The sequence below is a fragment of the Anabas testudineus genome, chromosome 18 (genome assembly GCF_900324465.2).
Source record: "Anabas testudineus chromosome 18, fAnaTes1.2, whole genome shotgun sequence".
NCBI classification, from domain to species: Eukaryota; Metazoa; Chordata; class Actinopteri; order Anabantiformes; family Anabantidae; genus Anabas; species Anabas testudineus.
The window spans coordinates 14762776-14788786 of NC_046627.1; the positions used below are offsets into that span (position 1 = coordinate 14762776).

At 40.7% G+C, this 26011-nt stretch overlaps 1 protein-coding gene across 2 annotated transcripts in view; it reads left to right on the top strand.

Moving 5' to 3' along the window:
• Positions 1-26011, top strand: part of LOC113157550 (collagen alpha-1(XXV) chain) — a 136325-nt gene that overhangs the window by 67734 nt on the left and 42580 nt on the right. For both annotated transcript variants that reach the window (XM_026353111.1, XM_026353110.1), the window contains exons 3-6: positions 5476-5520; positions 9640-9647; positions 20019-20045; positions 21863-21889. In XM_026353111.1, the coding sequence (XP_026208896.1) occupies positions 5476-5520; positions 9640-9647; positions 20019-20045; positions 21863-21889 (107 nt within the window). The remainder of the gene's footprint in view (positions 1-5475; positions 5521-9639; positions 9648-20018; positions 20046-21862; positions 21890-26011) is intronic.

The following is a 26011-nucleotide window of genomic DNA, read 5'->3' on the forward strand; positions in this document are numbered from 1 at the left end:
CTCCCACTAAACTAAATCCCACTAATCAATCAGTCACATTTTGCTGTATTTTTTTCTTTGATTAAAATGGGAGCAAAGAATTAAGCCATGTTACGTGGAAAAAAAAAGCATCTAAGTCAACATTAGCAAGTGATTGGGATGGATGGAGTCTCAAATGGTTCATTTTCCATTTCCATTTGTTCCTTTTATTCATGATTTTCAATAGTTTGATGTGTTTTTTCTAATATTTTTGTTATTGTAATAATAAAAACATTATTATTATTTGCTTTATTAAGGTTAAATCAATAGATAAATACTAAAATAGTTGACTAAACCTAACGGACAAATGGTGGAACAATCAAAAGTACAGTAATTGATAAATAATTACAATTAATGGATGAATGGTTAAAATAAATGGTTTTGTTGTGAAGGGATACTAGTATTTCTAATCTGACACAGCTGTGAAGGTACCGACAAAAAGGAAACTGGGGGGAACCATGAACGTCTGTGTAGGAAACGTGAATTATCGTCATTTAAAAGCTATCTTCATTCTTATCCGTCATTGAGCTGTTTAGTTTTTTTGAGGGAAGTAAAATTGCAGACTTGTCATTTTAGAAAACTGTGTTAGCTGTTAGATTTTGCAATTCATATTTCGACAACAATACACTTCCCATTGAAGATGAAGAGAACAGTGACATTCACGGATGAGGCTGATTATAAAATTGTGGTTGAATTTCCATTTTTTCCCTTGGACAGTGGACACAGTGTTCCATGAATTAGCATTTAATGTATTGATTTATTCAATGTCATGCAGAGTAATAAGGATCTTGGATTAAAATGGTTGTCCTCTTTGCCAGACGTCTCCACAAAAATGTACTTGTGAAGTAACAAATGATGGTGCGGTACAAAGCCAGATTTTGTGCAGCTTTAGTTCCGTTGACCTGGATATAAAACACTGCCAGGCTTAATAAACTCATCCATCCATGATTTGGGATTAAATTGACTATATAAAAACCTGTTTTAACTGAATCTTCCTAAATTCTTGGAATGCATGTCAATAAATTGATCATAAAAATTAGTTGTTACTCAACTAGAATCCAAATCCTGCAACCAGCTGGGATGATGCCGAGATTCCCCAGTATGTCGCACAGTAAATTCAATATTGACAGACTGATGATGCAGAACACAGACATTTTAAGAATGTTTTAAATGACTTGTCAAAGAATTTGAGTTGTTTGCCAGCTCAGCATTGCAGAACACATTATTTAAAAACTCGACGGAACCCAACAATCACGACCAAACCACTGTCATATATCCCTTTATTTTAAACTAGGCATTGAAAGGAGAGTCTATTTAAAAAGGAAAACTACTCCGTTGACTGTAGAAGAACCAAATCATTCAAAGGCGTATTTAGCCTCGGAGGCGCCCTCTGTTCTTGGCGTAAAATTCACCGTAACTGAACCAAACACCAATGAAACAACTTTGTGTCACTTTATGAAAACATTGGCACTGGACGTTTTGGGCAGACATGACATTTCTCCCAAACATTCTGCTGGACATTGTAGTTTTATGACTCATTTATATAAACAGAAAGGTCAGCGTACAGCGCTTTTTGGTGTCCATAAAATTGGTTGTTTACAGTTCAAGGCAAAAATAGCTTCAACCTTGAACCATAGAAAATGTGTGGATGAATGAATTAAACCTGAAATGAGCTGATGTTTTGCAGATGTTTGTTGATTAGTCATTAAAATTCCCTTACTTTTTGAAAAATGAGTTTCGTTTTCATGATTCACACACTGCTGCGCTGTCTTTTTTTAATATAGCATTAAGATATTTGAGTGATCGTGCCACAACAAACAAACAAAAAACGTGTGAATGTATTCACTTTAAACAGAAAGGTACAGATGAGTTTTCCGAGAAAGTCACAGCTGGTAGCCAGATTGATATTTTTGGCATATTTCTTTAAACTTATATTTTTAGGAACAACAACATTAGTCAGAGACGGGCTTTCGGTGGTCTCATTATGTATTTCAAGTTTTAAGACAATAATATTCTTGTAAATGTGCTTAGTTCGGGATGGTTCGGTTAAAACTGATAGATTTGAAGAAAAGACAGAAATTGGGCAGAGCTGCAGTGGAGTTATTTGTTAGGAGCCAGTCCAGATTTTATGGATGACGGGAAATAGTAAAATATCTCAAATTCATGAAGCATAAACAAGAAGTTTATTATTTCAAGCAATGCATGACTTTGAAATAACGTGGTAACGAAGATCATAAGCAAACACATTCAGAAACAATACAACCACGGTTTAAAACAGCATGTTTCAAAAATCCTGCCAGTTACATGAGATTGTTTTCTGCCAAATGGCATAAAATATCTACTATCCGTATTTTGGCCCAAAACATTTTGTGGGATTGTTAAAAATTCATGTCTGACTAGTCATGAAAAAGTGGAACATGAATAAAATTTGAGATTTAACAGCGTTGTGCTGATGGCCTCACGCTGCTCTTACGGCTAACTTGGTGCCGCTCGCGTCATAGTCTGTTACCATCATATTTACTGACACCATGACGACTTTTGCGAAGTTATAAAGTTCATTGTATTTGAGTAGTTTGTCAACTTTTATGTGATTGACCTGGCGAAGAGAGCTATCACTGGTCAAAACTACAATTTGCAGTGTGATATTTTGTGATATGTGAAGTTCTACTTATAGATATTTAGCTTTCATTTATAGCTAAGCAACACGTTTGTTGTGCCCCTACTCTGTCTCAATGTGTCTGTAGGTTTAAACTGGACAGGTGTGTGGTGTTTCCTTGGGCACACAAAGTTCTTGCACAGTTTTGCGTCCTGATGCTGTTTGCAGGCCTTCAGAGCTGTCTTCAGATTTAGCGTTTGCATTATGGTGTAGAGTCCTGATGAGTTTGTGTTGCAGGATGTGGTAGAAGTCAAACTGCAGGGTACTGGTCAATGTGTGTGGGTTTCCTGTAAATGTCTGTCACACATCTGCCTCTGGGATGACTGCACAGTCTGTATTGTCTTTGGTTTCTTACCAGGTGAACTTGATGTTGTGTTCTTCGCAGTGAAGAGCACCTATACGTTTTATAAAATCAATTCCTGCTGCTCACTTTCCAAAAACAAAAGCCACACAATAACACAGTGTGAAAACACAGTACACAACACCACAGTGTCTATTTTGTTATGACTGTCCATAAACTTTGTCTGACCGAATACTTAAACGAACATCAAGTTCATTTTGATTTATTTCACGTCTCGCAGTCAAAAGCTGTTGAAAAGGTTTCAACAGATTGTTCAGAGTTGTTGACCTCATGAAATTCACTGCCGCATTATTTTTTTTTTTCCCCTGAAACCACTGTTCCATGACTAAACTTGGGCCACTGTGAGAAAACAGCAGGCCAGCATGGAGTTTTTGAACATGAATGATGCTTTGTCTTGACGGGCAGCTTAAAATCTCTCTCAGCACTTCAGAACCGAGTTTGAGTCCTATTCATTTCATTTGTGACCAGAGGACTTAGTTGATTGACAATCGTATGAAAACGTGTTCTGGCTGAGCCTGATGCACTCTGTTAAGTTATTCTTTCATTTGTGCTTTAGAAACTGAAATGTTATAAGATTTTTGTTGGCATGTGGTATACAAGTCTTTCAGTCTTACTGATGAAGTCGGGCTTTACGGAAATCTCTCCTTACAGGCTATAATCAGAATGAAAAATACTGTGATGAATACTACGAATCAAGATATGTGAAAATAATGTAGGGTATGTTGTCTGGACCACCGAGCCCCATGTGGGGAGCGTGTACTCAGCAGCTGTCAAAAACTAAAATCAGAAGGATGTCATATCCTGGTACGAAATATTCCTCCTTAGAGGTGTCAAGTGTCATTTCAACAATAATGAAGCTACTGCCAAGTGTAGTAACTCCTCCTTCTGCTTCCTTTAAGACATTAAACACAAACCTACTGAGAAACCAGGCTCGATGTGAACCACAGTAAAGTGAGAGTCAAACTCCACCTGTGGTTACATACTTTAAACTTTGCCTGGACCCTTCGCTGGCATCGCCTGACATTATCCTGGAAGCTGTCTGAAAGGAGCAAAGTCGGAGGCTTAAGTGGAGCCAAACAGTGGGATCAACTGGAGGACCGAGCGTCATGCAAAGAGTTGTGCAACTTAATCCTGCATTTTGCACCCCAGTAACGCATGTGGAGCATCGTAAATCAGGGGATTGTTCCTTTTTAAAATCTTCTGTAGATTCATTCATGAGGTTTATAAAGGCTAAAAAGAAAGTTGATCAAGTGACGTGCAGGATTCTAAAGAGAGATGTCATTTTGATTAGTAATCTATATGTTTTTTCATGTTTTTTGCTGTACGCAAAAAGACCTTGGAGCAAATTTTGACACCCATTGTTGAGCTATGCGTTCTATTCAAAAGCTTTCACCAGCCCCATAACATGCCTGTAATTATCTTGAACCTCTAACATGATGACAAAATGCTATTCTTTGCCAGCGGGAGAATCAAAAGGGCTTTCAAAATGATTGCCATAATAACTCTTCACAGTATTGTTGATGTCTGAAACCGGATCTGGATATTTTCGGAACTAAAGATTCGTTCCTTTAGTTCCACTGACTTCCAGTCTTTTTTGATCCTAACAGCTCCTTTAATGTTGAGTGGAAAGTACAGTTTTCCTTTTCTAGACATAAATAATTCTGCTGCAAGTTGACAAGTCCCCCTCTAATGTAGAGTGTCTCATTCTACAACTGTGAAACCATATTATAAGCTCAACATTAAATTTCCAGCTAGTCTAAAAGTCATACAGTAGCCTCACCAGGCTGCCTCACCCTTTGGATAAATGGTGAATACATCCAGTTTTTGTTTTTTTTTTCTTTCTAAGCAGAGAGCAAACAAAATGCCACTGCATGAAAATTAGTTTCCAGCTGCTAACCTCAGGAAGGCTGCATGTACTGCTGAGAGGAGGAGGAGGTCATTTTTGGGGGAGAGATGCTCCCAGTTTCCAAACTGCGAACCACCTGCACACAATTCCACCCCGTCAAGTCGTAAATGTGCAAAACCTGACAACGCGTGTAATTGTTTTACTCCTCCAGCTGAGCTCCAGCAGATTGATAGTGTTGACAGGAAAAGGGCAAACAGGAAGACAACGTTTAGACAAACAAATTAAAAAAACCCCAGAGCATCTGCGTTGAAAGCAAAGCCTGAAAAAATATGAACAAAAAACAGAGATGACACATGGGGCATTCTCGTGTGTGTGTGTTTACTTTTTCCACCTCGGGTTATGTTTACATAGATCCTAAATACTTAATGAACCTTGAGATTTTGAGGTGTTTGTAGTCCAAACATAATATTTTTTAGCGTCTCTTCCTCGTCCTGACTGTGAGAACAGTGCACGAATGTGAAACTTGTGCAAACAAAAAGACAAGACAAATCAAATTACCCTATTAAAATGTATTCTATTCTTCTTTTTGTGCAGGACCTCCGGGAAAGCGAGGAAGAAGAGGCCGCGAGGGAGAACCTGGTATGTACATTTGTGTGTGGCTAAAGATCAATCCAAAAACACACTGAAGGAATAATTCAGTAGGACATCAGCAAATCATACCGCACTTGCAATCACATAGAAGTAGACTGTATATGTCTGTAGGCCAAAATAGGTTATAGATGTGTAATTTGTGGCCTGGTGGTTTCAGTGTTCACTTGCATTGTTTCAGCTCCAGTCACTATAGAAACATAAGATTCTTGCAGTCAGTTCGGGAGAGATGTAATAGTGATGCTCGAGCTCGAAAGCCGACGTCCACGTCTAAACTTTGAGACACTACAACCCTCCCGTGCAGATGTATTCACTTTGAGCTTCACTACATATCATAACCCACGCTTGCTGACCTTCGCACTTGGCAACAAGTTGTCGTAATGCACTCAGGATCTCCAATCTCCCCTCCTTCCTCCCACTCTCTCTCGAGCTGACTCAACACACTTGGCCCAGCCGGGGCCTTGAGTGTCTAGGAAGGGGACATGTGCAGTGACACTCCCACAGGCGGAAAGTGTCACCACAAATTGAATTCACAGCGAGGAACATGTACTTGGCAGGGAGCTGCCTCCACGCTCTGCTCACCTGACAGTGAAAGTGATAATGGTTTCAGTAGGCGGCGTTCCCCCCGTTCCTGAGAGCGCAGTGCAGGGGAGTGCAGCCGGCGCTTCGGAGCAGAAGCGCTGCCCCTTTTTACGAGGACAGTAGAAAGATGGGGGCAAAACAAGGTCCCACTTTTAAGTGGGTTGTAAGTGAGAAACAGCCTGAGAAACAAACACAGTGTCTGTGTGGAGACACAGGCCTCAACATTACAACTGAGAATACAGCCATGTTCATGTAGAGAAGCATAATCCCTGGATGAATTATGTCCTGATGCAAGATCATTTATGAACGAATGAAAAAGGACCGCGGCGTTTATTAGTGGAAAGCAGGTCGCAAGGAGGTGGTTGGCGGGAGTTTAATGAGCAGTGCTGTAACACCAGATCTGAGTTTGACTCCAGATTCCTGTGTGTGCCTAAATTTAGACAGCAAAGACACTTTAATACAGGTTAAATAGAGATCATGGTTTGATTTAAAGGGTTAATAAACACATGATTAATATGCACCTCTTTAGCCAGATCGCTCTAACAAGTGCTGCAAGTGCCTACACACTAACAAAACTGTATATTGTTCATTTGCAGTTTGGAAACTCTATAAAGTTACTGTATTCAAACCTGATTAGCTGTGTTATTTGAGTAAGATAATTTAAGGTCTTGTTTGAGGCCACGTTCTGCATTTTGACACATGGTTCACTGTGGTGTGGCTGTCTGCCTTCCCCATTTTTTTTCCCGATTTACATAATACTACGGTCATCCAGTGTCTGACATGAAAGCGAGAGAAATCAAATGACAGATAGACAACAGTCCAATGTTCCGGTTGGCTTCAGATCTGAAATACCACCGAGCTTTGTTTATGCTTAAGCAGCACTTAACTTTCCAATAAACATCCACCGTGCCAGCATATTTCAAATGGCACCATTGTGCGCAGACAGTTTGTTCATTCTCTGGTCAGCCAGAGCGAATGTGGGGAATGTGAACGGCCTCCTCTCGCCAAATCAATTGGAAACAAGCAAACAGTCATATCCACTCACAAAGCCCGGACTAGAGTGGCACAGCGGACTATTAAGGGTAGACAATAGGTAACAACAGGGACGACAGGTTCACCGTTGTGTGTAACAGCCCAAATTACAATGCTAAACTAGGCTGAAGTATGTCCAGCTTGTCTACATGAAATTTTTTTATTCATGTCATGCACTGAGAAGTTAAGCAGTGTTAACAGCAACGTCTTATTTGCATGTACAAAAGCATTCACAGCATCTCAATATCCTTAAAAAAGCGTAGAGGCGTTTACAAAAGCCCAAGAATTTTCCACTTATTTAAAGCTGATGAACTTTGATTGATCCAACCCCTCTACTTTGTCTTTTGTGTTGTGTTTATTTTAATTTTTTTACCTCTTTTTACCTCTACAATTTGAATATCACTACAAAAGCAGTGCTTCAGATGTCCTTGTGCAGAGAATGTCACTTTCAATTTTGCCATTTTACAAGCTCTAAAAGTGATTCTGCGTATTAGCATTCAATGGTACCTCGGTTATTTCTGCTACGCTTAGCGTTTAGATATCTTTGTAAGCATAAACAAAGTAAAACTAATATTCTGTGTGAGGCATACAGAAGCACTCAAAACAAATAAATATGATGGCATTGTGCTGCCTTATTGGAGCCCAGTGTCAAACTCTATGTACCCACTCCACAGGAGAAAAATAAACATTTATAAAACATTATTTATACAGCAACAACAACAAAAAAGAAATTCAGTCCTTGACGTGCACAGGCGCGCAGCATTCTGCACTGTAAGCCTTCTCCAAATCCAATTTCCCTCCTTTTTAAGTTCTCAACACTGGCGGATGTTGAAGGGAAACATATTTAATTCATGATTCACTTTAACTGAAAGTAACTAAGCCTCTGCAAGTTTCCCCCCCCAAAAAAAAAAAAAAAAAATACATGTGGAGGTTTTTCACTGTTTACTCAGCTACAAAGGCAAAAGGAAGTGTTTGGCTTCAACTGACAGGGAGAACAAAACGGGGGAAACAAAGGTGATATTTACCTTATGCATTAATAATGAATGGGATGGTTCATTAGGACGGCTTGTTTTTTTACTGCCAACACATGCAAAGGAAAAGTGTGACAGTTTAGGATGAAACTATTTGCCGTGGCAGCGAAGGCCAGAGCCCGGAGCTGTTCTAGCACGTGGTCGGTGCTGGAAAGTGTTAGAAGGTCAAATAGTTTCCCCACGTGAATAATCGGTACTTGTTAGCCATGTACCTGCCTTCACAAAAGAAGGAACTGATGCTCGAATTGAGCAGTTTGAGCAGTTTTCATTGTGCAGCAGTGCATTAGTTCCAACTACGGAACGAAGCAGCTTTTCTTCACAGTAAGTGCACCTGCAAAAAAGTGACTTTGAATTACAGTGCAGTGACATTGCAGCTGCTGTGTAACCTTTGTGTCATCTCAGAGTTGTATGAGCGCTCTCACTTTTGTAATCGCATGCCCCATACAGCACCTGTACTGTACCAGTGAGTTCGGCAGCCGTTACGCTACACGGCCAACAAAAGCAATAGGTGACAGATTGTGGAAGGGGTGACTAGAAGTGAAAGAGAAACTCGGCCTTGGTGGATTATTAAATATGATGTTAATACACAATTACTGTCTAAGTTCATTAAAGGACGTATCACACTTGAACCTTAAAACCTTTAAGGTGCTTATTAAAGGCTTTGTAGCATACTGTGCTTTTTTTTTTTTATGACATTATTTCTTTTTTTTTTTTTCATGATTGGTATTTCACAATGTTGTAGTGAGCTGCCTGACACAGTGGGACATGTTAAAAAAAACAACACAGCAGAGCAGGTTTATTAAAAGCTAAGTGGTCTACTGTAACTCGGCAGTGTGCAGCTCAGTGAGCCTCAAACACACAGCTCCTTAAATGCCCCAGCTGCAGGAGCGATTTGCACTTTCCCCCTGGTCGCGAAGACGAAACAGTTCAAGGACACAAGACTTTTTTCTGTTCATAATAAAAGCAGCTGGGTACCTTTTTAATTTAGGAACCTATAGACCTAAAATGATTTGCAGGATTCTGGGTAGCCCTGAAGTGTGTTGGCACACGGCCCTTTGAGCACTAGTAATTGGGAGAAAAAGACGAGTGTCACCTCACAAAAAAACGCGGGAGGAATTTTTAACAAGCGCACAACCCCTTGTAGTAGTAAAATTAGAGCCACTTGTAAAATGTGATCAACAGGCCTGGGAGCCACTGTTAAGCCATGGAAAAAAGATAGGAATCTTTTTTATTTTTATAATATCATATGTAGAAATGTGGGATTTTGGAGTTATTCAGTGAACATGCCATGGTTGAGATGCATCTTTGTAAAATATTCCTTCTCAAAGAAATGATTCTTAGCAAGAGCCTGGTTTCCCGTCCTACTTATTTGGATGTGTGGTTTCAGTGGAACATTGATGATCTGAGTCTGTTTGATCGCTGACTGAAAACACACTAACCATGTCCTTTTTCCCTTCTCTTTCAGGACCTCCTGTAAGTATTGCCTGCTTCCCCCCACACCCGACCGTGATAGCTGTGTGAAGGTAAAAAGGCAGCAACAGTAAAACATGACCGCAAGAGGCTGTACCGGGAACTTACAGAAATCCAGTTGCATTAAAGTCAAAAATATTTTACATTTATGGTATAAAATGAATTGTGTAGCATTTTGGGAAAAGAATTGTACAAGGCGACCAGAGCCCTGGATATATACCCTGTAAAGATCAGATAAGTGATATGACATGGTAATTATTCAGTTGTAGAGGTGGGTATTTTGTGCTTGACATGCAGGTTTACCATCTACCTAGTCTTTAATCTAAGCTAATCACCAAATGCAACTTTGAAATTTAGGTCAGACGTGAGCTCTATCAATCTTCTAATTGTAAAATAAGTGCCCAAAAAATGTCCAACTATAAAGTTGAACCAAACCTTTAACAGTGAAAAGGTCAAAAGCGGTAAAGCAAGCAAAGTAGAAAATTGTGTTTTTCCAACTGATGTAAAAGACATCTGATTATGACAAATTTGCTACCAGAAATCTCAGTTGCACCACACACTCTGACTGTATTATTAAAATAATCTCTTGATCCCTGCCTTCCCCCTAATATGGACCCCTTTCCCTGTCATCTGGGCAGTCTGGTTTGTGAAATCCTTGCCACCAGGCTACATCCCTGCCAGGTCCCTGAACTCGGACAGATTATCTCACCTCATTACGCTGCCGGGTGATCACAGATTCACTCCCTTTAACAGATGGAAATCTTCAGAGTTTTCCCAAAGATGAAGACAAACCCATGCATACATATGTAAGCACCAGGGCTTATGATAGCTTGCAGTATAACCGGGTCAAGTGGGTACTGTGTGTGCGTGTACATGCTCTGGTAAAATTATTTATAGTCCAGATCCACATGTGATTGAATAGGTATAATAGCGTGCGCCGACTGAGCTGTAAAAGCTGTAAGGTAATCCTCTGAGCCTTCTCAGACACTCGCTCTTGGGGTTCTTGAATGTAAGTAAGTGCAGGTGGTCTTACTTCTGAGCTTCTTGCGCCAGGCCTCACATCTGACAAATAAAATCATACTGTCAGACGCCTCGAGAGGCGACGTGTTGTCTCTGAAGTGCTCGAGGTTGGATTTGCCGGTGAACGTTTGGGGTACCTCTGTTTTCAGGACTTTACCTTAAGGGTGAGAGGAAAAAGTCCAGTCTCAAACAGATTAAGCACCTGACAAAAGCTGTGGCCTGCAAATCCTTCACTCGTGAAGTCATTACTCTGTAGGTAGCAGAAAGCACTTCAAATGTTTGGCAGGGATCCGAGTTGACTCTAGGTTATCGTAGAACCCTACTGCACTAAGCACAAATACACAATACCTGAAGTCTGGGTGACTGAATTTCTAAAAACAGACAGGTCTTCAAAAATATGCAACAATCTGACAATGATTCATCCAACGGTCACCGAATCTGTTTCTGAAATAAAAAAGTTCCCTGCCAGCTTCTTTTAAAAAAAGAAAGAAGAAAAAAAAAGAGACAGTAGTAAGTGATCTCTTGTGGTTTCTCATTTGGTATACCCACCCCAATGATGGCAGAGGACGCGTCGCTATGAATATTCAGCAGCTGCTTCTATAACTCTGGGAACACTGCGTAAATTGTACACAGCCATCGGAGCCAAACAAACCAACCAACCGCTGCTGAAGTCATTACAGATCTCTGTGACTTAATCATTACTCAGCCGCTGATGAATGGACGGGGACCTGCGGTCGCAGACGCAGAAAGAGAATAGGTTTTCCTCAATCAGAACTCATCAGGAAAAGATCCTCATTGGCGCTTCATGATCTGCATCGCATGGAAATGTGATTTGCTTTGTTTTGATTTCCTTTATGTCTCTGCTGTTTGAACTTGTCGGTGACTTTTTGAATATGATCGCCGGGGTTGTGGTGTTTACATGTCTCCTTTTGACCTCCAGAGAGATTTGGAACAGTATTAATGTTACAAATATGACATGGGATGAATTTAAACTCTTACAAAAAGCGTAGTTTACCTCTTCTTACGAGTGAAAGCTGGGAAACTCTATTCTCCCCTTACATTCCTATATAAAGCAGAGGCAAATATGTCTTCAGATCAAATTATTTGTCCTCTTCATCATCTTTCTGTAGCTCTTCAAGGGCAGCCTGTGTCAAAACACCGAGCTGAAGTACCCACCGCTGTGTGTGCACACCATTTAGCACCAATCAACCATAAAACACCATCCCCGAGGCTGCACTTGAGTGCCCAAACACCACCCGCCGACCGTACTTTTACAGCACAGACCGTACGCCGTGCTAAATTAAAATTACACACACAGAGAAGGAAACTAGTGTGCTTTGAAATCTGGTCAGACGAAGAAAAGAGGAAATATTTCAAAATGATACAACGTTGGAAACATCAAACCGGCTTCAGCCCGCTGAGCATACCTCTGCACCACACTGGAGTCTGAAGCCAGAGGAGCTACAGTCCAGCAAGAATTCAGTTACTGTGCGTTAGCAGGGAGGTAAATAAAGCTGGTCGCATCTGTATTTTACAAGTAGTTTTCACCTCTCTGGGTGATCAACTGCTATTCCAGAGGCGCACGTTGAGGACGGTCTGCCACAATGTATGAATTATGCAGCTGAGACCCAGGGATTAGAGTCAACGTGGGGATGAAGCAGCGGAGTCCAGGCGCCCTCTAGCCTCTATCCTTCATCTGCTATGCACCCTAGCCCCACACATGTTAATAAAACATATTCCAGCTGTACTTTGATCACTTTTGCCCTGCAGAGGTTGAAAATGCCAAAGTTTTCTAAAGTTAGAGTTGAAGGAAGTTTTGCAATTTCTAAAGCTCTGATTTATGCTGTTTTGCTGTGTTTGAAACAGGAAAATCCTATAACAGCTTCACATCAGCACAAAAGTGCAAGAGCGTGCAACAAACTGTAGCAGTGAAAAGCTGCACCAAGAGCTGCAAGTGGATCTATCCGACATGACAGCGTTTACTTGAGGCCATAAGGGTAGCGGTGTCTGAGGAGGCCCGCTGGCAGTGGATGTGACAACATTAAGAGTTTGACCTTTTAGATGTCACTCTTCCTCTCACACTGTGCCCATCAGCAGCGCCTGTCTGTCAGCGAGTGATGAGAGGCAGCGCTCGGGCCAACCACGAGTTTTACTCCCGGTGATGTGAAGCAGTCAATAGTGCACTTTGGCTTGGCTTGAGCAGGCTGAATACTGGGCTGAATGGAGAAGCAGAATTAACACTGCACGGATGCGACGCTCCTGGTTTTTAAGAGAAAGCTTGACAGCTTTTTGATTGAGAGGAATTTTTTCGCCCCCAACTCATAACATCAAATGATGAGAAATGTAGAGCCAATATGTGGTTCTAATTGAATCAGCAGAAGAAGTGAAGAAGAAATACTTTTCCAACTGGAACCTTGTCCCTTATTCAACATTTTCTATCCACAACAAGTATTTTTCTGGGCAGAAATGAGCTTACTTACTCAGCTATTTAATTATTTCCCTTCTTTAAGGATGCTGAGACCTTCCCAGAGTCGTCTCCACACTGACACAACGCACACCTATAACCCATCACCCTATCAGTTTCACTTTCTTTTTTTCCCAGTGTTCCCTGCTCTCTCACAAGTACATTTAACTCCTAACAACAAGCAGGCGCGCGCTCTCAAACACATACACACACATTAAAGTCATTTTCTGCTGGCTAATTGTGATACACTGTGGATATGGGAACCAGATGCCATTCCCAAGTCAATTTTCCAGTGCGGTTTTCCTATCCCTGCCTAACCTCCGCGTCCAGATTCCCCCGACGAGCACCAACCGCTTGTGGTCATCCACTCCTGCCCATTCTGCTCTGATTACTCACATCTCTGTCCTCCATTAGTTTCCCCCCATGAAAAAAAGTTCCCCTGGGGCATACAGTATTATGATTGAGGGTTCTCATGCAGAACTAACAGATGGAGGTGTACATATAGATACAGTATATAATTTTTTTTTACTGCATGTCTTTTACTCTGTTCCAGCTTTGTGGATGTTTGAAATAGAGTAGATTTCACTTCCAATGACACCCACAGCACGCTTTTAGCAGCAAATGGCTCAATGTGCCTTTTTGCACTTGCCTTGCCACTGTTTCCACTCCTGCCTCTGTGCAGCTGATTATATTTGTGCATCCACAAGGGACATTTCAGCTTTGTTGGGTAAAGAAGTGTACTGTCTGGGAAGTGCTGTTAGAGAATTGATGCTACACCTCATTTCTGGTAGACTATAAACTTTTAAAGCTCTCTCTTTTGCTTTCTTGCTGTGAGTTATTCACCAATCTCACATCTGTGCAGTGAATATACAACCACAGCCATAAACTAGTTGTCTTAGCTTAGAAATAAAAGTATGAAAACAACAATCTGGATTCTCCCAAGCCTCGTGATCTGGACTGTTACTTCTGTTTTTAGTTGGATTCAGCAGACACAAAATAACTGATGTTAATCTTTCAGTTTTATTGGTGTTGGTCAGATTTAGTTACCTTTAGACAATGCTAACTGTGTTCTCCTGTGTCCATAAATTCAGCTAAATGGTTTCTTTAGTTTTACTCTATAGGTTTGGGTACATGTTAGTTCCTAAGTCTTGGGGGTAGAGATGTTGGCTGGTCGTGTGACCATGCCAAACACGTACTCCTTGCCACGTGGTGGGTCTGTATTGCTCATGTGACTCCCTTTGTCAGGGCTATGAGATGATATGTCCTCATAATCATCATCATATGATTGTTTCAGACTCAGACTGTTTCAGTCACAGTCTCAATTATCAGTGTGTTTGCTGCAGATACATGGCTTCAGTACTCCCAAGCTTTAGGAACTACTGTGTACCTAAAGGTATTTCAGGGAGGATTCGAGCTTCTTGTCTAACTCGATGACAGTAAAAGCAAATAAGCGTATTCCCTTCGATGCTGGACCATTTGGGTACGTTAGTCAGGTTAAACTGAATTCAGGCCTGTTGTGAAACCCACAGCTGCTTCTTTCTTCTAATGCATGGCAAACATGATGCATGACTGTGTGTGAAGTGCGTAATTTGGGGTTTAGTCCTTTCACACCCATTGCTTTGGACCTCTTCCCACTTTTGTGGCGAGTAGCACTGCTCACTGGCCCCCTCCTCACTTACTCATTCCCTGTCAGCACTTGGTGCCTGAAGGATTGCTTCGCTTACCTTCCCGTGTAAACACACACACACACACACACACCTTTATTAATATTGTGTGTCTGTGTGAAAAAACTGTAAAGAGGAGGTTGTAAAAGAGGTAGTTGTTGCTCTCAGATATGCCAGTGCTCCAGGGTGAGATGATTGGATCCACGTGGCCAGCAGTACGGGGCTACAGCAACTGCTGCCAGCCCAGTTGGCCCAGCTTCCACATCAAGCACATAAGCTACATTTGATGGATCGATTTCCTGGACCTCGATAGGTTTAACAGGTCACTGTGATGAAAACTCATACAGCAGAGTCCAGACAGAGGTTTACATGCAGATCCTTCATTCCTGACTTTTTGCATCTTGTTGGATTAGTTGGACTGTTTCACAAGATTGTACCAGCAGCGTGCAGCCAAACCCACAAGAATTATTTTGTCATGTCAACAACAGCTAAAGCTGTGGATGTGAGCCACCCCCCTTTTGCCTCGCGCTGCACTGTCAGATGAGCACCATCAAGTTTTCATCAATCATGTATCCAGATAATTATAGGAGAATGTGAAGAATGGATATTCAGTGCCTCGGCTGGAATGTGAGACAATCTCACAGAAGCTTGTGAGTTGGTGCGAATGCTACTTCTATATATTTAATACGAATGGAAACTTCAAAATTCAAAACTTCAAAACCTTAAATTTATCAATAACGAGTTAAATATACTGTAGTTAGTAAATTGAGTGATGAACTTTTAATTGAAACAACAGCATCTTTAAATGTATATAGCTATTATTATTTCAAATCTCTGGACATCATATTGAAATCACATCAGCATACAGAACAGGAACCAGAGTAACCAGGTCGCCCAGTCAAACAGTAAATCGGTGTGTTTAGCTTTATTCATTTGCAGTTTTGTACAACTGAAGGTTGACCATCAAAGAAATAAAACAATTGGTCACATATGAAATGTCCTTCAGTGCCAGGATAATTTTACTGAACGCTATTTTATCCTTGTCTTGTAATATGAAGTTAAATAAGCTACATTGTCATATTTGAATGGCAGTGTTCTCCATGTTGCTTGCGGCTTTGGCCCCAGCTCCCTTTTATTATATTTCCTTGCAGACCTTTCCATATTTCTCCCCCGCTCTCTTTTATAGGTGGCAGGGGTTTTTCATACCAACAGCTCATTCAGGCCATTGCAGGAGACAGTGGTCATGGTTTGGCTTTGAACGAGAAGCTAAACATGAACATATCTGGATAGAAAATAGCTTAATCCTGATCCAGTGGTCCACCATAAACTCAACAACATCATGCACACAGGATACTCTGTTACAAATCATCTCACGGTGGATGTTTGACATAAGTTTGCCCAGGGTTAAGCAGGAGAAGATGTGAGGTTTACCATCAGTGTGATATGTGTCATTTTCAATAAGTAGATGTAGAAGTTCTGCTTTGGGGCAATTGCATGATCTTCATCACAACACATGAAAGACATCTCTGGTGCTTTTCTTTTTAGTCACCAAGACTAATGTTTAAAGTGATTCTCTGGGAAATAATCCCTACTCCTTCAGCAACAGGGAAATATTTCCCATCTGTACACGTGCATTAAATAGACCTGCAAATCCTACAGTTAATACAAAAATGGAAAAAATGCTTTCTCAGTGTCATGTGACACTAAACAGGAACCTACTATTCGTAAGAGTTGATATGTTGCAGATTTTATAGGGGTTATAGAGTCTCTGCTGACTGATTCCAGTATTTTGTCACCTCCTGACAAAGCAGATTGTGGTAGGTTTAGTTAATAGGCTGTGATTGAATTGTCCGTCGTAAGTCTGAAATAGGTCTGTACCAGAAAACACTGTAGGACTAACTTATAAACATATTTCTATCAATTACTACTCAGCAAATCAGCTTTAATATTAATGTGACAGACCAGACCCACTGTCTCAGTATAATGCTCACATTTCTGACTGGTTTTAGAAGTTGTATTTTGTTTTGTATGACTGTGCTCTCTGCAAAGCAGATGGTTCTTTAGGGTGTCTAATCTACTCTTGGGCTTCCAAGACTTATATATCTATTTTATAGCTATTAGTTTGTCCAAACACTATTGCTGGGTATTGTAAATAGATTTCTCACTGAAGGTCCTCTATTTATTTCTATCTCACTCCCTTTTAGGCTTTTTTAGCCAAACAAAACAAAAGGTTGCTGGTACCTGCAGGTAAACGCAGCACGTACCTCACAGTATCACAGGACGGTACACATCCCAACATGACGCACGTTCCCATTCTCTATAGAGGGTTTAGTGATGTTCACCACAGTAACGTTCTAATGCACCGTGAACGGGTTTGATCAAACAGAAGCAGCCTGACGAGCTGCGGAGCACCTGCTTGGAGGGCTGCTTTTGAAAAAGAGCCAGAGCAGAAGCACTGGAAAGACGTGAAAAGCATATACAGGTGCTGATTAGAAACCTTTCCTTGGGGCAAACCGAAACCACAAAGCGGAGACGTCTTGACAAATAGACACCCACCGTAGTTCTATTACTACTTTAGCATAGCTCGCCCCTTTGAAATGGTCTTTGCAGGAGAGCTGTTTCACAGCCTCGGTAAAAGACCTTCACTGCTATTCGCTTAAACCTTTTGGAAAAGCTCCAGTGAATGCTGTCTGTCCAAGTGATGTGCAAATGATGGGCTGTATAATGAGCAGGTGCAGACTGTGTTAACAGAATCGCTTCCACATGCTCTATAAGCAGATAGTGGCCTAAAATGAACAAGATCCTGCGGTTAGGTGTCTTAAAAGCATCACTTTGCTTAGTGTGAAGTACTGCTGCTGTGCAACATGCATATGATAAATTAAATATGTGCAAGTTTGGTCAACATTATTAGATTGTAGAGAAACAAGTAATTTAGAAATGACAGTTTAAATGAGAAAATATAAAAAAGAGTACACTTAAACGCCACATGGTGACAGTAATCAGGAAGAGGTACTTTAGTCAAGGGGACTTCTGACTGAAAAGATTGGACACCATTGATCTAGTTAATGAAACACCTGTGACACCGTTTCCCTCATTCATTCCCTCACAAACAAAACATAGACGTGCTTCTTTGCCCCATTATGGAAGTCCAACGTGGATTTGATTAGGTTCCACTGCGTTGCTGCAACTATCTTGAAACAATCAGGATTTATTGAAATGCTAAATAATATAAAGCAGAGTTTTCCTTTCTTTCCACAAACTCGCGGTGCCCAGTCATTTAGCCTAGTAATTTTGCGTGCCAACTATTTTGTATTTTACAGTGCCAGACAAAATACATTACACAGGCCTGTGCAAAAACCTGCAGTGGGTGTATTTATGTATTTCTTTGTTGAAGCAGTGTTTGCAGTAATAGCTTGTCGATAGCCTCCTATTGTCCAAAGGCAATTTTCACTACAGAAAGTCTGCACTGATTTCCTTTAGCTTCCTTAGTTTTTTTTTTTTGTTTTTTTTTTCAGGAACACACTGGAAACATCATTATTAAAGTAAAAGTCACATTTGATTCCAATATGTTGCCTGTTATTCCCCCCTAGGGAACCACAGTCGGAAACATTGTTTTTGTAAAGGCACATTTTGTGTTTACAAGTGTGTTGTGGCTGTTTGTATGGTTAGTCAAGTAAGCAGCACCACCTCCCAAGATGTGTGTGTGTGTGTGTGTGTGTGTGGGTGCTGAAGCAAAGACAGATGCCTCATTTCAGAATAAATGGTATGATGCACTGCACATGCTAACTGTACAGGTTCACAACCTCTTGGCCAAGGCAAATTAGTCCTAGTGCAGATCCAGTTGGCAACACGCACTCTACTATACATAAACCAAAAGCTACGGATAGTTAACTATGCATCAGATATAATGTCCAAAGGCATTATGCAAGCAGAAACCTGGCTACAACTGGCTTTCCCCAGAGCAATGTGGTAGAAACTGGCTAAGTAAAACTGCTGGACTACCTTTGGAGCATTTCAGGTTTAGACTGTGCTATAACATGCCAATGCAGTGGAAGCCTGTCTGCTGCTGTTCTGGGTTACTGGTCCACAGACTCACAGGATCAGCCTCCAAACACAGGTCTTCCACTAATCTCATCAATCTGCGGATTAGTGTCAGTATATCTGCGTGTATCTGATATGTTTAGAATCAAACCATGTAACCCCGGTATTAGCCACTGCACAGTTATTACCGTCGATGTATTAGTGACAGCCGAACAGCTTGTTCTTTTTTACCTGAGGACATATTGGACATTGTTTTGGCAGCTGCAAAAGCAACTAATGAAGTTAGATGAGGAGGTGCGCAGTTTGCCAAATTTTTGAAGTAATTGTAGAAGATTCTGCTTTTGTCTGAAATACTTGATCTACGACCACAAAAACCTGATAGCTTTTCATGCAAAGAACAGATTATTATTGGCACAGTCATTTCTCTCGGGTTCCCCAGGGACTTGGGAACACTGTTGCTGACCCGGTGGTCAGTCACTCTGCTGACACTGATATTATACTGATTCTCCAAACGTCTGACCTCAGAGGACGTAGGAGAGCCCAACATACTGGACTTAATCCCTAAATTTGAAATGCTAAACATAATATATTTTAGCAGAAGCTCATGTGAACAGAAGCACACCTCATTGTGAAATCGTCTACTTTTACCCTCGATCTCCTACAGAGCCCACCCAGGAGCCCTCGTCTGCTGATTGTCACACTTTGGAAGCTGCTTCACAAAACTTCTATTTGTTTTTTAAATGTTCCTCTTGTTCAGGGCTCATTTTTTACTACGTGCTTGCCAGTACTTGGTTGATGATTGTTGGATTTAATTCTCTAAGTAAACACGGGCTTGATTTGGGCCTGTTGTTGGTTGTAATTGTATGTTTTTGTATGAGCCACACTGTCTGCAATGCACGAGCCACTAGTTCTAGCATTTTAATTAAATGCTGAAAGAGATGTCTAAAATACACAAAGTCACTTTAATCAAAGCGCAGGGTTTTTTTTTTCTTTTCATTCTTTTCATCATCTCCCTCCAAGTTTTGTTCAGTCCATGTTTAACAGCTCTACTTTGCTATATTTCCAGATAGTTCATCATAATGCTTAGATATATTATATCTGACCAAACTAACATGGACCAATAGTTTGTCTCTCTGTTGATATATTGTAAATGCATTAACCACTCCATTCTTTCTCTATTTGCAGGGCCCTCCAGGTGCACAGGGTGAAAAGGTGAGTATGTTTCTTTTCATTCATTTGCGTTATAGGACTTAAAACTCAAGTCCTTCATTGGGGACGGAGCTGAATAGGCTAAAATTTGATTCTGGTCTTAGAGAAGTCACAGTTAGTAGACACAGTCCATTACTGGTTTTAGGCTTTTTATGAGATTTATTGGCAGTGACAATATATGTAAAGTAAAAATTTTCATTTTAAATCAAGCTGTCATTCACAAATTCACAACATTGAACACTGATAACCAAAATCCAGAGCATGACTTGAAGCCCTTAAACGCATCACTAAGTAATCCCTCATAAAACATCAGTGAAGCATGCAAAATAACCATACCGTCTCTTTAAAGGTCTGGAGGACTCAGGGACTAATGTGTGCCCTTGACTTTGTTTTGAAGTCTAAAAAGACGAGTTCCCCCTGACTCACACCGAACTTGATCAAGTCCCTGAATTCACTTCTAATTGAAACAGGTGGCTGTTGAATTTGAACTTCTGAAATGCCACTGGCAAAGATCATGGCCTTTTACAAACTAGCAATGAATGAATTATGTATTGATTCCCATTTTGTATGCGCTTGGGCAATAAACGCTGTGTTTAAAAGACAATTGAGCCGTGAAAAACAAGAAATAAAATGCAATAGCATGAGAGCGCTAACCAGAGCTGAAGTCACACACAGTAAACGCACGACCACACTTGTCATCTGCATCATGTTGAAGTCTGGTTGCTGTTGATTTCTAGTAACGTGGGCTGCGCAGTGATGTTAACTGTTGCCGCCCAATGTAATGTATCATCAGGGTGCTTCTTTTTTTTGTTGTTGTTGTCGTTTTTTCCCATTTCTTTCTTGCTCCAATTAAAACAGAGACGAGTAAGATAACCAGAGTAAGACGATTGCAACCGTTATGACAATTGTGCATTATAGAAAAGAGTCTTCCTGATCGGATGCATGTTCATGCGTCTCCCGTGAACTACTTCATCTGCAGTTCAATGAAATGAAAAACAACTGTGTGTTCATTCCTCCCACCCAAGATGAATAAAGTGAGGCCATTCACAACTATTTCCTCATTAAATCCAGTTTTGGAACGACTGCCCAATGAAAAATTACTAAAAAAAACTCCAAGAACTGTTTTATGTGAAATTGCTCAGGCGTTACATTGAAGTTTGTTTGAGCACAGTTCCCATGCATCTGTGATAAGCTGTCTGCACAGCTGGCACATTTACTGCTGCAGCTAGATTTTAGCTTAGCCAACGGGAGAGGAGAGTGCGAATCGTATGGTTTAAGGACGTTCAGTTATACGATTCTAGACGGATTAAGGTTATAATTCAGTGTCCAATGCTCTTGGTTCAGCGTCACTTTCATGCGATAAACCCCGATTGTTCAACATGCATGCTGATTTAAAAGCCAACGTTTTCCTCCCTCAGGAACACACTCCATCCACAGAGATCTACCCCCCAAAACGGCTCAAAGCCAAAGATCTCTGGACCATAAAATCTTGCCTGGCAACGCAGTTTGCCCACAGTTCGCCCCCTCCCGTCACCAAACCCACCAAACCTCACACCACTGCTTTCTCCCTTTCTCTCTTTCTCTTTCTCTCATACCCAATTTATGTCAGTCCGTGTTATTGTAAGTGATTTTACTTTCAACCACAATGGATAGCTAAGGGGTACTGTATTATTTTTCTTTATCAGCGTGTTCTGAGTTATGCCCGAGTGATTTCAGCATGAGTCTCAGTTTATAAGTACCCGTGCGTGAGCGCGAGTGTGTATTCAGTGTGTGCTGTGCTGTTGAAATTGAAGAGAAATTCTTTTTCTGTCCTTCCACAGGGGGATCAGGGCGACCAGGGACCACGGGTATGTGCTTCACTCCAACATCTTGTGATTAGCTGATGAATGTGACTGTGTGTCTCCCCCAGTAGAATTGTGGGCAAAAGGTTTGAGATGCATGAAATTCCTGGGATAGAGTTCTTCCCATCTGGCCAAATTCAACAAACATTTGAGCACTGCTTATTTCCACATCAAGAATGGCGGGCAAACGTACAAGAAGGCACAAAGTGGTATAATTTTCGAGATGCAAGTACAGCTTCTTCTTTTCTTTTTTTTTTTACTTCGTCTTCAGATTGAGCACAAATACATGGAGAACATATCTGCTCAATCTCAGCTGTAATCAAAAGCCAAAAGATCTGTCTACATAATTACTCATGATTCACTTGAATCCTTGACGTGACATGGCGTATTTGGAGCTTTAAGCATTTCCAGCTCCGTACTGTAGTTTGACATTTCTATAAAAATGCAGCTTCTAATTAATGATAATGTGAGCAGCTCTCTGTGCTTGACAGACTCTGAAATTAATTACTCTATCTTCAAGCAGGAGCAAGCGCACCCTCATTTTTCTCAAACAATGGTTAAAAAATGAGTCCTTTGAAACGCAGGCTGCGATTGAACAGGTTTGTTTAAACGAGATTGCTTTAACTGAGTCAATCTGCACATGCATGCACATTTTTTTACATCAGTTGTATGGAGTCAGAGCCACTTTGCAAACTTGATTTCTGTGAAAGCAGAGAGCATCCAGAGGTTGAAGCAGAAGGACAAGAGGACACAACAACACAGAGCTTTTCTCTTGTCACCACTAAACCTGATATCTGATTTCAATTCAGTACTGGCACCAACCCAGGCATTAGTATTTCGCTGATTGTTAGCTTTGCGCCAGGCCAGTTCTGCACGTCAAAGCAGCGCATTACTTTTGATTTGGAAGTCAACACAAGTGACCTTCCCTGTGAAATTTGATTAGTGGCCTCAAATTGATATATGTTACACACAGGCCCTTCTCAAATGACAGCCAAATTCACAGGAATCCTGCATCTCAGAGTAGATTGACACTTTCACAAGCCTCACAAACTGCTCCGTGATGTCCTTAGTTAGCTTTTAATGATACAAATAATATAAGTTAGTCATAAAAGTTATGATAACAGAACTGATACAAACAGGGGGAAAGGAAATATCTTTGGTCTTTAGAAAAATTGACTAGAGTAAACTATCTCCGTTTGGTTACAATTATTTGGGTTTTGCCCATAATTTGTACTCTTTTAACCCAGGAAATGGAGTCATCTGTCTCTATCAGTTAAATGATTTATCCTTAGGAAACAGCGGTGTGGTTGACAGAGTTGTAACAGAGGCCAGTCAGGTTCTATTTGTCTTACAGAGTAAATAAATAAACTGTCTACATCAAGACGCAATTTCATTAACTTCCAATTACAGCTAAATTGCCCCTTAACAGGTACAAATTGACACACACAGTCAAGATCACATATGAAGGACTACAGGGGCATGAACGCAGTCTAGGTCACCATCAAATCATATTATCTCTCCAGAATGGCATATTGACTGTGCACACTACATTAGTAGGTAAATGTAGTGGAACAGTATTAGGAAAGTTCCTTAATAAATTAAGGCGTAACAGGGCAAGTGCTGCCTGACCTTGACTGCGTCTATGTGGCTGGAAATGAGGCTCATTTCATGCCCAGAGTTGGCTGTGTGCAGACCCTATTAAGAGTCTAAATTGAGATTCATTTAAAGGATGTGCTATTTATCTTGGTGCATGTATGTACAAGGTGTGTCTGTCTTTAAGGTTAAATCAACCTCTGTGACCAAAGACGCTGTGAGAAACACCACATGGCCGGTAAAATGAACTCACAGATGCCCACTTCCCCGGCCTGTTTCCCCACATGTCGGCCATTTGTCGACCCTGAAGTCCAAAGGTCGCATCCAAATGTCACAGGTTAACCAAGCAGCAAATAATAAATTGGCCAGTTTCTGACAAACAAATGTTTGGACACCTTTTAAACTCCACTGGTGGGATATTATTAACACGAGTTACTGTGCATCGCCAGGAAAGGTGTGTGGTCTTTGTGAGGGATTGCGCTAGCTACAGCTGTCAAACAAAGGTTGGTGAATTCCTGGATCACTTAAGGGTGAAATTCCAGAGATTTCACAAACCCCCCCCCCATGTTTGTCCAGTTCTGTAGTTCTTGCATCTTGGGGATTTCACCAGTTTGCAATGTTCTGCCAAAATGAAGAGACTGTGATTATGTAATTTCCAGGATTTCACTTTTCAGGCATGAACTAAAAGGTTTTTAAAAATGAATTTCACTTGAGATTTGATGAATCATCTTAATGCCAAATCTGAGGCTTCATATGAATGTATTATTCCACTCTTGAAAGTATTAAAGCCATCTGTGCGTACAACTGGTAATCCACTCCACATATAGCTATTCAAAAAATGCCACAGCCCGTAGCTGCTTGAGATGATTTGTGTGTTTGGTGTGGTCAGAGAGAGATGTTGGTTCTGCCCAGTGTCCTATGGAGGCTGTTACTGATTGTCCTCATATCTGGCTTGTTGTTTACTACAGCTGCAGTCATATGGCTGCAGGCGAATACATAGCAATAGAGATCCTCACCAAATAACCGACATCCGTTTTTTAAATTTATTAATTTTTTTTTTTAAGGGGAAAAGCAAAACAAAGCAATTTGTGAATGGTTTGGATTCTCCATCATCCGTCAAGCCATTATCATTTTAACAGCCATCAGCATAAGGCAGTTTGTTTATTTATTTATTTGTAAATTTGCCTAAAGTAAAAAAAACTGAATTCTCACATTTACATAAGTGTTCTTTACTTAAAGTGTCTCACACAGGTTTCCAGTCCATCTGGGGCAAAGACATTGATTATGCATGGTTTAAAGAGGCATATACTATAATTCAGACTGTATCATGAAAAAACCCCTAGACACGATGGACGAGGAACTCTCTCCGCAGTATAATTGTGTCAAGGGTATAAAACAATTTCTGAAGCTTTGCGTGGCTCCACAGACACAGTGGCCCTGATTTTCAGAAGCATCAGTAAAACCAGGAGACTGGACAGAACTGAGAGAGAGAAGGATGAATGCAACCAAATACAGAAAGATTAACCAGGAAACCCGGCTCCAGACCGCAGAAATTGAATATTTGTCCAAATCCAGGTTTGCTAAGCTTAGAGACTTCCCCAAGAAGACTCGAGGTTGTAACTGCTACCAAGCTAAAGATCTGATAGATTTCTAAATGAGAGGTTTCAAGTTTATGTTTTTAATAATTACTGTGCAACACAAAGTCTGCATAAGTAAAGGAAGTCAGATTATTTTGTGAAGTTACATGTATCAAAATGACATAAGCCAAGAGACAGCAACCCATTAAGCAGTCCAATGGACCAGTCTGCAGATGCAACCATGAAGATTTTCATGCCTGGACTTGCTGCCTTATTCATTCCCCCCAGATCCATAGTCCAGTACTTGTTTTCCTTCTATGTCCCCAAGATTTTTGAGGTTGTAAATAACTTTACAAAAATATGTGTTTCAGCCCCGGTTACACAAAGCATGGCTATTGTCTGCAGTTTAAGGGTATCCGTTGCCGTGTTTTGCAGGGCTGAATCAAATCAGCCTGCCTTCAATGCCATATTTTTAATGAGTCATGCTTTTTGAATTATCTTTAGAAAAATCTGACTGATGGTACCAAAGTCATGTTTGGATAGGCCATATTTTATCTTAAGCTTGAACATAGAAAAAGATTGATCTCTTGTAGGGCCTGTTTATACTAGCGTGCCAGTGCCCCGGGGGGGTCTTCCATCAGTACATTCAGGTGGTTATTTAAATCTGCACAAACAAGATGAACAAGAAAATATGCAGTCAATGTATACAACTAACATGGTGCAACCTTTGCATCTTGGGATTAGTGATGAAGACATCTGCATGTGACCTGTGGCTACGCTCTGACCCCCTTTGTTACAGTTACTACACACAGCAAGCTTTTCAAGAATGTAGTTTAAAGTACACTGCCTCGATTTCATGCAGCTATACAGTAGATATCCCTTTTTTCTGACCTTACAACTTTACCTGATATATTTTATCAGCTGTTGCTACATAACTAGCAAATTAAGTGGCCGTTAT